The following is a 16,661-nucleotide window of genomic DNA, read 5'->3' on the forward strand; positions in this document are numbered from 1 at the left end:
ATCTCTATTTTATCCATTTCAAAGGAGTTCTGCAGCAGCTGTGGGGCTTATCTTAATGGATCATGTACACTGTGCTCTGCATTATTTTTTGGCCTCCTCTGACCTCCCACATTCATGTGCGGTTACTACTGGAATCAGCAACATTGTGCACTTTGCACTTGGTCGGACGCTCTGATTGGCTGTAGATTGAGGGTGTGTACAGTTTTCTTTGCTACAAAGTATCAGAGTACAGTAATTGTCAGAGAGCGGACAGAATAATTGGATCATTGGCCGGACGCAATGAAAATAGATATTCACAGTCATATTCTCCCCAAGGACTGGCCCGACCTCACCCAGGTAATGGAGACGCCATGTGCACCATATCTGACCGCTGCGACGCATAAATCATCATCACAGTAATAGTAAAATTAATCTCTCTATAAAGCTTTATTTTAATATCAGGATGCGTCATTGAGATTTTCCAACTATTTTGTCTTAAGGGTATGACCGCACTTTGCGTCGTCCAAAAAGCATGTCAAAACGCACCCTCTGGCGGTAATTGATTTTGCTAAAGTTGCTTTTGACCTCAAAATAGCGCTATAAACGCATGCGTATTTTCCGCGTTTTTGATGCGTTTTTAGCGCTTTTTACCTGCTTTTCCAATGTGTTTTGAACATAAAGACACTGCGAAATAAAGTTGAAACAGTCAAACACAATGAAAAAAGAGAAAAAAAGGAACAAATCTATATTAATGGGAAAAATAATGAAAATAGATATATTTCTTAAAATTATTGCGGTAATATACATTTTATCGCTAAAATAGCAATAAATGCATATTTTTCTTAAATTTAATTGTCGGATTATGTGTGTGTAAAGGGACATATCAAATCATTATTTTAATGTCCAAAAAAGCATGTTTTCTGCACTAAAAAAAGCAGGTAAAACGCAGGAATTTTGATTTTGCATGCGTTTTGCTACTTCTCATTGACTTCAATGTTATCAAAACGCTGCAGAAATGGCAAAAACAATTGACATGCTGCTTCTTTGAACGCATGGTTTTTGCCACAAAATATGCAAATTAAATGCAGTGTTTAGAAACGCAAAGTGCGGACAGGAAATACACATTTTCCATTGACTTTGCTGGAAAAACAAAACGCACGCCTTTTTGCCATGAAAACGCTGCAGTTCAAAACGTACCTAAAAAGCAGCTGAAACGCAGGTGGAAACGCAAAGTGCGGTCATACCCTATAGGATATGTTCACTTTGCATCCACATTTTATTGCTCCATTGCATCTGTATTAACAATAAAACAACTTTTTATGTATTTTTGATTATTTTTTTTATCATTTTCATATGCAGCTTATATGCAGAGCATTAAACACTTTATGCACTTTTTTACTTTTTTGCCTTTATATAATTTATTCTGTAATTGAGGGAAAAATAACACCTTACTAGGAGGTCAGACTACACAAGGTAGTCTGTTACCATAGAGCAGTCATGGCGAACCTTTCACAGGCCGAGTGCCTAAACTGTAGCCCTAAACCCATTTTTTTTCTGAAGTGCCAACCAATCCTATTATGTAAATAATTGATTGTAACCTTACCTTTGCAGTCTTCTCTTTTCTTCAGCAGGGGGCATCACGCTCATGCATGCTTACCACACATTGAGCCCCTGCCCTTTCCAGACACAGCAGTTGGATTGATCTTTCTGGAAAAAATTGCAGCAAATTAGACAGAGATTTTAGCCTGGAATGCAATCACAGGTCACCCTGTAATCCACATCTACATTTCAAAGTCTGAACATCTTGAAATTTCATAAAGACGTACGAGTTGCTCCCCTCCCCTTTCATTGTGTAGTTCTGTCCTCCTTCCTGGCCACTTCCTAGTAAACATGTCCCCCATCCTGATATATATTTCCTACATTCTGGTATATTTGTCCACATCATGGCCCCATCCTGGTAAATGTACCCCATCCCAGCATGTTCCCCATCCTGGTAAATGTACCCCATTCCTGGTAAATGTACCCCATCATTGTAAATGTATCCCATCCTGGCATGTTCCCCCAAGCTGTTAAATGACCCCATCCTGGTAAATGTACCTCATCCAGGCATGGTCCCTTATCCTGGTAAATGTACCCCATCCTGATAAATGTCACCCTTCCTGCTAAATGTTCCCCATCCTGGCATTTTTCCTCATCCTGGCATGTTCATGTACCCCCATCCTGGCATGTTTCCCCCCATCCTTTCATGTTTCCCCCCATTCTGGTAAATGTATCCCCCCCCCCATCCTGGTAAATATATCCCCCATACTGGTAAATGTACCCCATCCTGGCATGTTCATGTACCCCCATCATGGCATGTTTTCCCCCATCCTGGCATGTTTGCCCCGTGCTCTCCATGTTTGCCCCGTGCTCTCCATGTTTGCCCCGTGCTCTCCATGTTTGCCCTGTGCCCGCTCTGTCCCCCCACACCTTGGCACAGCCGCGCACACAGCTTAAAAATTAAAAAAAACTCACCTTCTAGCACCCGCTCCACCGCACGGCCACAAGACGCCGGCGCCGCCTACTGACGCTCCTCCGTCTCCTAGGCAACAGGCCTACAGCCCAAGAGAGGAGGCGTGTCAGAGCGAGGAGAAATGTCTCCTCTGTTAAACACCACTTTGAACTGCCGGCGCGATCACATCGGCAGTTCAAAGTGGCTGAGTGTGGCGACAGCGTGCGTGCCAGCACAAAGGTCTCTGCGGGCCCAGTCTGGCACGCGTGCCATAGGTTCGCCATCACTGCCATAGAGACACAGATTTGAATAGGAACTGTATACACATAAAATATGCAGTATTTGCATAATTGGTTCCATATCTGCACTGCAATTAAGTAATACACTTTAGAGATGCTCTGCTCAAAATTTGTCAGCAAAATTAGATTTCAGCTATTTAGGGGAAAAAATGGCTAAATGTTTAATTGACTATCCCTTTAAGACAACTGAGGATTAAAAAAGAAGAATCAACTGATCAAATCAGCAAATGTGCGAGTTTTCCAGCTTCGCCCGATCTCTACTGATAGAATCGTTTATTTTTTCACGCAGGATTGTTATTGTTTAACTAGTAAGTTCAGAAAACTTTCACTTGTGTGAACTTTCAGTTCCTGCCTCCTCCTAGTGCCGCTTATAACACCGCAAACACATGTATGGATTATTTTACTGATTTACCCGGAACCTCGCACATATCTCCCCTCCTAAAGAGTTACCGTCATATTAACTTATATTGCATCATCCTTACATATGAAGAAAAAAAATCTTTGTGATATGTGTTATAGAAATACAATTCTTTCTCCTCCTTGACTGGCCGTTCTAAATTATGAATTCCTGGGTAAAATCTGTCTTCAGTGAACAGTAAGGGTACTTTGCACGCTGCGACATCGATGTCGAGCGCGATGGTCCTCGCCCCCGTCGTAGCAGCGGTATCTTGTGATTGCTGGCGTAGAGAACATTATCGATCATATACAGCGATGTGTGCTGCCGCACGAGCGAGCAACAAAGCCCGTACCTGTCGCTGCACCGGCATTATTGGAAATGTCGGACCCTACACCGATGATACGATAACAACGCTTTTGCGCTCGTTAGGCTAGTTTCACACTTGCGTTCAGCGCAGTCCGTCACTATGGAGAATAGCGCAGTCCGTTAACGCACTGCGCTATTCTCCATAGACTTGTATGGATGACACACTGTAACGCAAGTGTCTGCGTTGCATCCGCTGGACGACGCAGCGTCGTTATTTTGACGCTGCGTCGGGCGGATGTAACGCAGCATGTAACGTTTTTCTGCGCTTGGCGGAGTGTCAAAAAGACGCAATCTGTAGGAATCCGTTAGGCATCTGTTGTTTTTATAATGGACGCCTATGGTGGCGGATTCCGTTAGAATGCGTCATTTGACGGATTCCGTTACCGCTCCTGACTTTACACAACTGTGCATGCTCAGATGTGTAAAGTCAAGGAAAAAAAACTACAACGGACTGCGTTATTTTGTACGATCTGTAGCATGCGTTGTGCCACTATATGCAACGCATCCGTTGCATGCGTCACACAATGCAATGCTACGGATCCCGTTCAACGCAAGTGTGAAACTAGCCTAAATCGTATCAAAAAGGATTTGCACACTACGATATCGACTGCGACGCCGGATGTGCGTCACTTTCGATTTGACCCCACCGACATCGCACCTGCGATGTCGTAGTGTGCAAAGCCCCCCTTAGTGTTCATAAGATTCTATGGAGTCATTTCAGGAGAACTTGCAGCAGAATGTCTGTACTGTATCTGCCACCAACTGTCATCTCCTCACTGAATACAGATTGTACCCTTGAATTGACCGTGGAAGATCAGTCCAGGAGGAGAAAGAAGATTTCTCTAATAGGCTATGTGCACACGCTGTAAATTTGGTACAGAATTTTTTTTACATCAAATCTGCACCTTCTGGCAGAAAAAAGCACCAAAAAAATGCATCCGATTTTGGTCTGGTTTTGGTGCATTTGTGATACTTTTTTGTGGGGTTTTTAGTGAACTCAATGGCTGAAAGGGCTAAAAGACAGGAAAAAAAACATCCCAACAATTCACATGTTGCAGTATATTTCTGCATCAAAATCTGCACCAAATCTGCAAAGAAAAAAAATGCAACGTCGGCACAACACTTCAGAAATCTCAAACTTTGCTGGCTTCAGAGAGGCATGCAGATTTTGGTGCTGATTTTGAAAAAACACCATCAACAATGCGGAAAAAAAAACCCGCAGCAGGTGCACAAGGCCATAAGGAATATTACAACATTGCTTATTTTCATATGAACTATTGATTTATCAAATAAAAATGACAATTAAGTGAAGCTTGGCCGTATACGTCAGTACAATTAGTCAGGTTAGTAAAACTTTATGGCTAGGGCCACACGAGCGCATAGCATCTAATGCAAGTACATCGAATGCAACCCTCGGCTCCTGCTGTGCTGCAAGTGTAAGCTGAGTGTCATGCCACTGTGATCCGATTCTGCAACCGGATCACAGCTGCAGAGGAGAAGGCGGGCGCTGCGAGGGAAATGGAGGGATTAAGCTCCCTATCTCCTCCATTGCTAACTGATGCAATTATCACACTGCACTCCGGTGTCATCCGAGTGTAGTGCGATGTTTCACTCGCACTCATAGATTAGTAGGATTTTTGGGTCTTTTTTGAGTATGCTTAAAATATAAGCCCTCCTCCAAACATAAGACCTAGTTGCTGTTCCAACTAAGTTAAAGAATGCAGCAGGACTCTTAATCAAAGAAAGAAAGCACCCCAGAATAAAAAGCACGCCTAAAAGAAAGCAAGCACCCCCAAAAGAAAGCAGACTCCCCAAAAGAAAGTAAGCACCCCCAAGAGAAAGCAGACACCCCCAAAAGAAAGCAAGCATCCCAAAAGAAAGCAGAGACCCCTAAAGAAAGCAAACACCTCCAAAAGAAAGCCCACACCCCCAAAAGAAAGCAGACACCCCCAAAAGAAAGGACACACACCCAAAAGAAAGCACACACCCCCGGAAGAAAGTAGACACCCCCTAAAGAAAGCAAGCACCCCCAAGAGAGAGGCGCCACCCCCCCCAAAAGAAAGCAAGCACCTCAAAAGAAAGCAGGCACCCACAAAAGAAAGCAAGCACCCCCAAAATATAGCAAGCACTCCCAAAAGAAAGTAGACTCCACCAAAAAAATCAGACACCCCAAAAGAAAGCATACACCCCCAAAAGAAAGCAAGCACCCCCCAAAAGAAAGCAGGCACCCCAAAAGAAAGCAGGCACCCCCAAAAGAAAGCAAGAACCACCAAAAGAAAGCAGACACCCCCAAAAGAAAGCAGATACCCCCCAAAAGAAAGCAAGCACCACCAAAAGAAAGCAGACACCCCCAAAAGAAAGCAAGCAGCCCCAAAAGAAAGCAAGCAGCCCCCAAAAGAAAGCAGGCACCCCAACAAGAAAGCAGACACCCCTCAAAAAAGCAGGCACCCCCAAAAGAAAGCAAGCCCCCCCAAGAGAAAGAAACTCACCAGACTCCAAACAATTACAGTTGACAAGTGCTGATGGTGGATGGGCTCTCACACAGAGATCTGCGTCGCTGTCAGGTCCCTCTCCGTTCTAGCTGTATTGCATTGCAGCTCTCATGAATAATTTGGGTACCGGTTTTGTGCATAGGAGAGAGAGAAAATATTTTAATCGTGACCGGTTGCAAAATTGCCTTTTTTATTTTTACGCAATTGAAATAAACTGGTTGCAAAATTCTACACACCCCTTCCATAGAGACAGACCTGAGTATTGTCATAGTGGAAGCATCAATTCTCTCCTCCTGTATTTCAATAATCTGCCATTAATTGTAACAGGATTGATGTAATAGTCATATTGCCAGCGCCCCCTGGGGGTGAATGGCTGGTAACGGATCGATACCCTTCACCGGGGGGACAATGTGCTGCAGCGAGAATTACACCTCCATTACTTTCCTTACTCTTCAAATATTAATGAAGGCGGGAAGGTGACCTTCAGCCAGGAGCAGGAAACAGCGGGATCATATACTTTCACCTATAGTGATCATTAACCAGACGCCTGTCACTTCTGATTCACCGCCCGGCATTGGGTATATTTCTCAGCATCCGTACAGATAGCGTGAATAATACATGGGACGTTGACACTTTGACTGCTGCAGCCATAAGACCCTGTACAGACTGGAAAAAGAGGGAAATCACTGCAGAATATTACAAAATGTAGGGAAGAAAAACTGAAGAAACAAAACAATGTAAAAAATAATAAAAAAAAGAAATTGTGGCAAAAGTAAGACTATAATTTCCTAGAAAAAAAACGTATAAGGTGACACTAAGCAAAGTTGTGGGGAAAAAAAAATAAATTAACTATCATTTTAATTTATTTTTAATGTTTTACATTTTTAAAGGGGGTGTCCACCTCTAGGGACATTTTTTTTCTACTTAAATGCATGTATTTAGGGGTAAAAATTATTCTTACAAATTAGTTTTATTAAAAACTAGATGTACTACCCGGCTTCGCCCGGGTTAATAACTGTTCTTAACAAAATAGAATATATTAACATTCCCGGGATAGAATGTATAAATAGAATGTATTAACTGTCTCTCTGTTTCTGTCCCATTCTCTGTCTGTCTCCCCCTCTGTATATCTCACTCTCTATCTCTTTGTCTGTCTGTCTCTTTCTCCGTCTGTCTCAATCTCTTTCCCTGTCTGTCTATCTATCTCTTTCACTTTCCCTGTCTGTCTGTCTCTTTCCCTCTCTTTCCCTGTCTGTCTCTTTCCCTCTTCCCCTCTGTCTCTTTCCCTGTGTCTGTCTCTTTGTCTGTGTCTGTCTCTTTCCCTGTCAGTCTGTCTCTTTGTGTCTCTCTTACCCTGTCTGTGTCTGCCTCTTTCCCTGTCTGTGTCTGCCTCTTTCCCTGTCTGTGTCTGCCTCTTTCCCTGGCTGCATTGTGACACGCCAGCATTCCATATAAGGGCGTGGCTGCGCCATCTTCTGAAGTTCTGGCTGCACTGTGGCTCCCAGCTCCATTCACTTTAATGGAGGCAGGTTTTTTGGCGAATAACTGTAAAGCGCGGGGTTAAAATTTCCCCTCAAAACATAGCCTATGACGCTCTCGGGGTCCAGACGCGTGAGTGTGCAAAATTTTGTGGCTGTAGCTGCGACGGTGCAGATGCCAATCCCGGACATACACACACACACAGAACTCAGAGAAAGGCAGATAAAAGAGACAAATTCTCCCATTGGACTGTCAGGATGAGCTCACTGATGGATTTTCTGTTAACTCATTCTGCAGTCATCAATACAAAGTGCAATAGATAGGAATAGCACGGCACTTCTGGCTGGGTGGTGCACAAGTAGTTCCCAAACACATATGTCGTATCAAGCAATACTTGGCACTCAAAAGGTGATTTTGTTCAATTTGTTTTAAATATCCAGAAATTAAACAGGCACAAACATTTCGGTCAGGCGACCTTCATCAGTGACATGTTTAATTAACACTGGCATCAAGATGATGGAGTGCTGTGTGCCGACCACGGCATCCACTGCTGGTGTAATCGGCGCTCGATCATCCTGATGCCAGTGACCGGTCCTGTACTACTAAATCATAGAGAAAGTCTTTTTTACATGAATGGACCCCCTGTATTACTTTTTTTCACCTGTGGTGGCACTGTAGAGCAACACAAGACTTAAAGGGAACCTGTCAGGTGAAATATGCACCCAGACCCACGAGTAGTTCTGGATGCATATTGCTAATCCCTGCCTAACCGTCCCTGTATACACTATCATAGATAAAGGGATATTTAGAAAAAGTATTTCTAAGGATCCTTTATGATATGCTAATGAGCGAGGGGACTAGTCCCCTGGGCGTTGCTTCCCTTGCTAGTCACCCCCATTAGTATGTTAGTACACCCCTGTGGGCCCCTGTGGGTGTGCTATCATGCTAATGAATATGCAGCGTCACAGGATGATCTCACTCACCTCCGCTGCCTTCGCCACCCGACGCTGGATTCGGCTCAGTGCTCATGACCCCGGAGTTTCGGTCATGCGCACTACTTCAGTTTGAAGCCAGGATGCGTGCCCCCAGCTTCATAGTGCGCATGACCGAAACTCCGGGTCATACGCACTGAGCCGAAATCCAGATTCTCTTCAAAATAATGGCATGCACTTTCAGGAGTTTTCCATAAAATGCACATAAAAAAAAATCCTCATTTGAACAATAAAGTGGATTTGCAATAGAAATGAGTAGGAAGAGGTTTCCAAAAGTTTTTAAAGTGGATCAGCTAAAAATAAAAACACTAATGTGAACATAGCCGTACCGGCAGTTGTCCGCTCAGAGCATAGCTGATTCCTGCGCTTCCCAGCAGGGTTTCACTTCTAAAGCAACATTCTCAAATCTCAAAGGTGACGACACTGCACGTCCATGTGTCGGATGGGCGCAGGCGCTGTCTGTAACTCGCATTGGCTCGTGCACCGTCCATTTTTCACATGGACAGAAGTGACGTTCGTGTGAATGTTCTCTAATTAGTAGAGATGGTGAAATCTGTGAGGCTGGAAACACATCTATGCGAGTGAAATCGGTCCGACTGGGCTGAAAAAAACTCGGCTGATTTTAGTTCACGTTAGGTGCGAGTGCAACGCAAGTGCGATGCTTTTTTTTTTTAATTTAATGACTTGCCTAGCGTGTGTAATGCGTGTGTAATGCGTAGGGGATCCGTTTTTACTATGTCATCTGCCATTCAGCTCTGCTACATGGCCGCTGACAGCAGACACAGACAGCCATGTAGCAGAGCTGAATGGCAGATGACAGCAGACACAGACAGAGCCGCACGATCTGAATGAACTCGGGTGAACTTCACCCGACTTCATTGTCATGCCGCGGCTCTGTCTGTGTCGCGTCCTGATTAGCGGTCACCCGTGAAGGACTCACCGGTGACCGCTAATCCCCTGAGTGACTGAATTGAGCAGCGCGATTAGCGCTGCCGTCACTCAGGTTACCCGCGGCCAGCTGGATCCTCCCCCTGTGACCGCAACTCACATGTGACTTCATCGCTGTCACTCGGGCAAATTGCTGTCACTGTTGGAGGATCCAGCGGTGGCCACGAGTAACCTGACTGACATCAGCTGATCGCGATACTCACCTCAGTTGCTGCGTGGAGCTGACAGGAGCAGCGGTGTCTTCTGCAGCTCCTGCCACCTTCATGTAGCAGAGGTGAGAGCGTCGAGGGACCTCCGTGGATTACGTCGGACAAGGATGGGTTTTTTGGGTACTTAATAAAGTGGTGAACGAGGGTCTTTGTTATTGTTTATTATTTCAAATAAAGGATTTTTTCACTGAGTGCGTTTATTAACTTTAATTTACAGGTTAATCATTGGGGGTGTCTCATAGACGCCTGCAATGATTAATCTAGGATTTAGTGGCAGCTATGGGCTGCCATTAACTCCTTATTACCTTGTTTGCCAACGCACCAGGGCAAATCGGGAAGAGCCGGGTACAGTCCCAGAACTGTCGCATATAATGTATGCGGCAATTCTGGGCGGCTACTGACTGATATTGTTAGGCTGGGGGGCTCCCCATAACGTGGAGCTTCCCATCCTGAGAATACCAGCCTTCAGCCGTATGGCTTTATCTGGCTGGTATTAAAATTGGGGGGGACCGCACGCTGGTTTTTTTTTTAATTATTTATTTATTTATTTTACTGCACAGCATAGACACGCCCACCGGCTGCTGTGATTGGTTGCAGTGTGACAGCTGTCACTCAGCGTGGGGGCGTGTCTGACTGCAACCAATCATAGGTTCCGGTGGGCGGGTAAAGCAGGGAATATGAGATTGAATAATGAGCGGCCGGCTTTTTCAAAAGAGGAGAAGCCGCCGGAGCAGTGGGAACGCTGTGCAGCGCCGCGCTGGGGATCGGGGATCGGTGAGTATGAGAGAGGGGGGGAGAGGGATAGACCGACATGGACAGAGAGTGAGGGACAGAGATAGTGACCGACCGACAGAGAGAGAATAGAGACCGAGAGGGAGACACCGACTGACAAAGAATAGTGATTGACAGACATTGTGAGACATCGCTCGTTTCCAGTGTTTTAGGAAACATGCGAGAAATGTATTTAGAAAATCGGATGTCACTAGGATGGTGTGAGTGCCGTCCCGTGACATCCGATTATTTACACGCTCCCATAGACTTGCATTGGAGAGACTCGCAGTAGAAACTCGCAAAAAAGCAGCATGCTGCGATTTTTTTCTCAGTCCGATTTGGACCGATTTGCGAGCTGCATCATTCACTAACATGTGTCCGATTCCAGTGCGAGATTTTCTCACACTGCTCTACTGCGAGAAACTCGCAAGTGAGAAGCAGCCCTAAAACAAATCTGTGTACCTGATTGGGACATTCTCCGGACTCATTACATTCCGGACTACAGTGGAACCTTGGATTAAGAGTAACTTGGTTTGAGAGCGTTTTGCAAGACAAACAAAGCTTTTTACAAATTTGTAACTTGGCTTAAGAACAATGCTTTGCAATAAGAGCAAATTCCCACCGTGCACACGTCCGGTTCTATCCTTTCACTGCGTTCTGACCCGCACTGGAGGTAAATTTTTGTACATACCGTATGTACTGTATACAGTATACTATTGCACAGTACAGTATATACTATATAGCATTTCTATCAATTTGCATTTGTGGATACAGTATTGCACTTTCTTTCTGCTAACCAGTGCAGCACATTGCTTATACTGTACCTCCCGCACACCAACAATAGTGCAGTTTTATATGTTTTACATGATTTTTATTGTACTGTACAGTATTTATTAGTGTACTGTAATAATTTTATATGACTACAGGATATTAGTTTGTATTAGTGTAATAAGTTACTGTTTCAATTATTTCCTATGGGAAAATTCGCTTTGATATAAGAGCACACTCCCGGAACCAATTATGCTCGTAATCCAAGGTTCCGCTTTATTTGCCATTTGATTCATGCGAATCAACCAAATAAATTGTGCCGCCATTTTTCACACTACAGAAGGTGGCAGCATCCAGACAGTGATTTGCTGTGAGGAGTAAAGATAGAATTGAATCAGTCATCCAGATCAATGATCTGTTTAGATACACGGATGATAAGCTCCAGCATATGGGAAATCAATATGGACGTGTATTCATTAAAGTGCGGACACTTAGAGAATGATTTGTGTATGTGGTGCGATAATGATCTAACATCCAAAAATAGGAATCACTTGTATAATGATGCCCCTCCAAAATTATGTATCCTAGCATTTCACTTTACATAATACCAACATATAGAGCAAAGATAATACTGCTATATACTGTGCAGTCATCATAATGCAACCATGTGGTGCCAAGGCAAATGCAACATCTAAATAATATTTCCATGCACAACTCAAATAATACTGTCACATACTGTAATTCTCACATTTTAGTTCCTAAATAATACCGCCATAAAGCACTAATTTGGATGGTTTTAGTTTCCTACTGTGCATCTCTGGAAAATAGAAGATTTCAGTAACCATTACCAGAAGAAATTAAAGGTTTGTGTAACACCGATTATAAAGGGGTGACAAATCCAAGCAATATAGAATCACTTTATACAAAGAGAAGACAAAGAGACAAATGCTGGATTATTGGAATTATCAGATTATATTTTATGTGCAATCAATAATAAGACCATGTTCTTTCTTCTCCCTTCAGAAATACGGCTACGGAGGATGGGTCCAGATGCAACATTCATGTCAGGTTTGGAGTTTTTATTTTATCTTGTAAATACACAGCGTGTCCACCCATATCCTGTACACACCGCACCTATATACAGTGTGTCCACCCATATCCTGTATACACCGCACCTATATACAGTGTGTCCACCCATATCCTGTATGCACCGCACCTATATACAGTGTGTCCACCCATATCCTGTATACACCGCACCTATATACAGTGTGTCCACCCATATCCTGTATACACCGCACCTATATACAGTGTGTCCACCCATATCCTGTATACACCGCACCTATATACAGCGTGTCCACCCATATCCTGTACACACCGCACCTATATACAGCGTGTCCACCCATATCCTGTATACACCGCACCTATATACAGCGTGTCCACCCATATCCTGTATACACCGCACCTATATACAGAGTGTCCACCCATATCCTGTATACACCGCACCTATATACAGTGTGTCCACCCACATCCTGTATACACCGCACCTATATACAGTGTGTCCACCCATATCCTGTATACACCGCACCTATATACAGCGTGTCCACCCATATCCTGTATACACCGCACCTATATACAGTGTGTCCACCCATATCCTGTATACACCGCACCTATATACAGTGTGTCCACCCATATCCTGTATACACCGCACCTATATACAGTGTGTCCACCCATATCCTGTATACACCGCACCTATATACAGTGTGTCCACCCATATCCTGTATACACCGCACCTATATACAGTGTGTCCACTCATATCCTGTATACACCGCACCTATATACAGTGTGTCCACCCATATCCTGTATACACCGCACCTATATACAGTGTGTCCACCCATATCCTGTATACACCCACCTATATACAGTGTGTCCACCCATATCCTGTATACACCGCACCTATATACAGTGTGTCCACCCATATCCTGTATACACCGCACCTATATACAGCGTGTCCACCCATATCCTGTATACACCGCACCTATATACAGTGTGTCCACCCATATCCTGTATACACCGCACCTATATACAGTGTGTCCACTCATATCCTGTATACACCGCACCTATATACAGTGTGTCCACTCATATCCTGTATACACCGCACCTATATACAGTGTGTCCACTCATATCCTGTATACACCGCACCTATATACAGTGTGTCCACCCATATCCTGCATACACCGCACCTATATACAGTGTGTCCACCCATATCCTGTCCACCGCCATTAACCTGAGAACGGCGGCAGCTATAGGCATAGAAGTGGTGTCTAGGTATAGTAAAGTAGCCATGCGCTACACAATGAAACTACCTATAGAGCCACCTGGTGGAAAACAACGGAGTTAGCATTTTTATCCAGAAAACAGAACGCGATAGAGAAAAAAAGTGAATTACAAAGTTGTAGGGCATCATCAATTCAATATGAATCGACACCTTGCATACAGAAATGCTATGATTAGAACGTGTAAAATTCACAAGGCTGTGGACGCGAAGCGATACCTCATGGAGACTTTCCTACAAGTCATTGGGTATGGTGGCTGTGTGGAGTGGGCTCCGCTCACCTGACCTGACCCCATTGGACTTCTTTCTGTGAGGTGACATCAAACAGCAGGTGTATGCGACCCCTCCACCAACATTGCAGGACCTACCACCACGTATCACAGATGCTTGTGCAAACGTGTCACCTACCATATTGCACAGCGTGCAGCAAGATACAGTATGCTGTGCAGAGTCCAGATGTGCATTGCAGCTGACGGGGGACACCAAGAGCATCAAAGTTAAATGAGCACTATATGCGTGACCAGCAGTCAATGTTTTGGGGGGTCATGGGTTTCATATCATAGCATTTCTGTATGCAAGGTGTGGATTCGTATTGAATTGATGATGCCCTACAACTTTGTAATTCACTTTCTCTATCTCGTTCCATTTTCTAGATAAAAATGCTAACTCCGTTGTTTTCCACCAGGTGGCGCTACAGGTGATTTCATTGCGTAGCGCATGGCTACTTTACTATACCTAGACACCACTTCTATGCCTATAGCTGCCGCCGTTCTCAAGTTAATGGCGGTGGACAGGATATGGGTGGACACTGTGTACATAAACTGATGTAAAATGACAAAAATCCCAGTGATCACTTTCAACCCGTCAGCGGCTCTGAAATGGATCGAGTAGGCGGGGGCGGATTCAAACAAAGTGAGGCATGGGGCAAAATATTAAAGTGGGGCCCTAAATGCTCACATATTGCCCCATCACACTCAGACATTTAGGTTACATTTACATGCGCTGTTATTTGAGAATATGTGGTGCTTGTTTCCGGCCTCTTTACACAGGATGAAGAATGATGGCACAGAGCGATCACTATAGATGAATCTGTCCCCTCCAGGATCATGTTATCGGCAGCTCTTCTGCAGTGTGCACCGGGCAATGTGCTGCCGAGAACAAGGATTTCCGTTCCACCATAAACAATCCAATCCCCAGATGGATGACAAACATTTTACTCATTTGTTGGGCGATTGCCGACATATTTACACCTATAAACTCTCGTCTGCATCTGGGATTTATAAATGTGGATGCTACAAACACATATGTATATACTGTACACAGCACACACACACACACACGCACACACGTTCACGCACACACGCACACACGTTCACGCACACACGTTCACGCACACACGCACACACGTTCACGCACACACACGCACACACACACACACACACGAACACGCACACACACTCATGGCCAAAAGGGCTCTCTTGAAATTATTCCTGAAAATGAAGTATTTCTCCTACAAAATTATTGCAATTGCCCATGTTTTCTTATATACATGTTTATTTCCTTTGTGTGTATTGGAATGACAATAGAAAAAAAGCAAACTGGATGTAAATTTACACAACACTCCAAAACAATGGGCCGGACAATGTTGTTGTCCCACTCAGCTTAATATTTGGTTACACCATTTACCCTCTGGAATAAATACCTGCAATCAGTCGCTTACTATACCCGTCCACAAGCTTCTTCCTCCTCTCACCTGGATCTCAGACTCTTCTTTATAAACGTCTCTTATATTTGAAGGCGTCATCTCTTCTCCCAACAGCAACTTTCAGATCTTTCCACAGGTGTCAATGGGGTTTAGATCCGGACTCATTCCGGCCACTTCAGAACTCTCCAGCGCTTTGATTCCATCCATTTCTGGGGGCTTCTTGAAGTGTTTGGGGTCATTGTCTTGCTGGAAGACCCCTGACCTTTCTGACACTGGGCACTACATTGCCACCCAAAATCCTCTGTTAATCGTCAGATTTCATGATGCCCTGCACAGTACAGTCAAGGCACCCAGTGCCAGAGGCAGAAAAACAACCCCAAACATCTCTGACCTCCACCATGTCTGACTGTAGGTGCTGTGTTCTTTTCTTTGTTCACTTCATTCCATTTTCAGTAAACAGTAGAATGATGTTTTACCAGAAAGCTTCATCTTGGTCTCATCCGTTCACAAGATCCTTTCCCAGAAGGATTTTGGTTACTCACATACATGTTTTTTCTGTCTCTGTGTCAGCAGTGGGGTCCTCCTGGGTCTCCCCCATAGAGTTTCATTCAGATGTGAACGGATAGTTTCCACTGACATTGATGACCCCTGAGCCTGCAGGACAACTTGAATTTCTTTGGAACTTGATTGGGACTTATCAACCATAGGACTATTCTGCATTGCAGCCTTTCATTAATTTTGCTCTGCCATCCACGTCCAGGAAGATTAGCTACAGTGCATGAGTTGTAAACTTGATTATGTTGCGCATTGTTGGATAAAGGAACATCAAGATCTCAGGAGATAAACTTGTAACCTTGAGGTTGTTGGTATTTTGCAAGAATTTTTGTTCTCAAGTCCTCAGACAGTTCTCTTCTGCTCTTTCTGTTCTCTATACATAGTGTGGCACACACAGACACACAATGCAAAGATTGAGTCAACTTCTCCCCTTTTTGTGTAAATCAAATATTATTCCTTTTGTGTAACAAAATTACAGGACAGGAGGTAAACAATCACAAAATATTAGGACAGTAACTACTGTAACACTCTGTGATCTTAGGGTATTATCTTAGTGGCACGAACCAAGTAGAAAGTCTAACACCATAAGCCAAAATACTTGAATACTTAGTGCTATGAGACGAAGATGATATTGCAATATTTCCACATTTCTGGAGCCCTTTATAGGGTGAAATATAGATCCTGTACTACAAGAGCCGGGACCGCGTGACTCAGATTCAGGTGCAAAGATATTAAAGATGAGACTTACCATGGTAACCACGTCATGGTGTTCATTACATATAAAAATCCTCACGAGGACCTTCCTGTCAGATACTAGTCAATACATTCATATACTACAACTGCAGAGGCACTAATGAGCCATCATCACCCCCTCACAG

At 44.0% G+C, this 16,661-nt stretch overlaps 1 protein-coding gene across 1 annotated transcript in view; it reads left to right on the forward strand.

Moving 5' to 3' along the window:
* The first annotated feature begins 247 nt into the window (after nt 1-247).
* ACMSD (aminocarboxymuconate semialdehyde decarboxylase) overlaps nt 248-16,661 on the forward strand; it is a 34,571-nt gene continuing 18,157 nt past the window's right edge. The window contains exons 1-2 of the mRNA XM_075318801.1: nt 248-336; nt 12,215-12,259. Of these exons, the coding sequence (XP_075174916.1) occupies nt 280-336; nt 12,215-12,259 (102 nt within the window). The 5' untranslated portion in view covers nt 248-279. The remainder of the gene's footprint in view (nt 337-12,214; nt 12,260-16,661) is intronic.

The sequence above is a fragment of the Anomaloglossus baeobatrachus genome, chromosome 7 (genome assembly GCF_048569485.1).
Source record: "Anomaloglossus baeobatrachus isolate aAnoBae1 chromosome 7, aAnoBae1.hap1, whole genome shotgun sequence".
NCBI classification, from domain to species: domain Eukaryota; kingdom Metazoa; phylum Chordata; class Amphibia; order Anura; family Aromobatidae; genus Anomaloglossus; species Anomaloglossus baeobatrachus.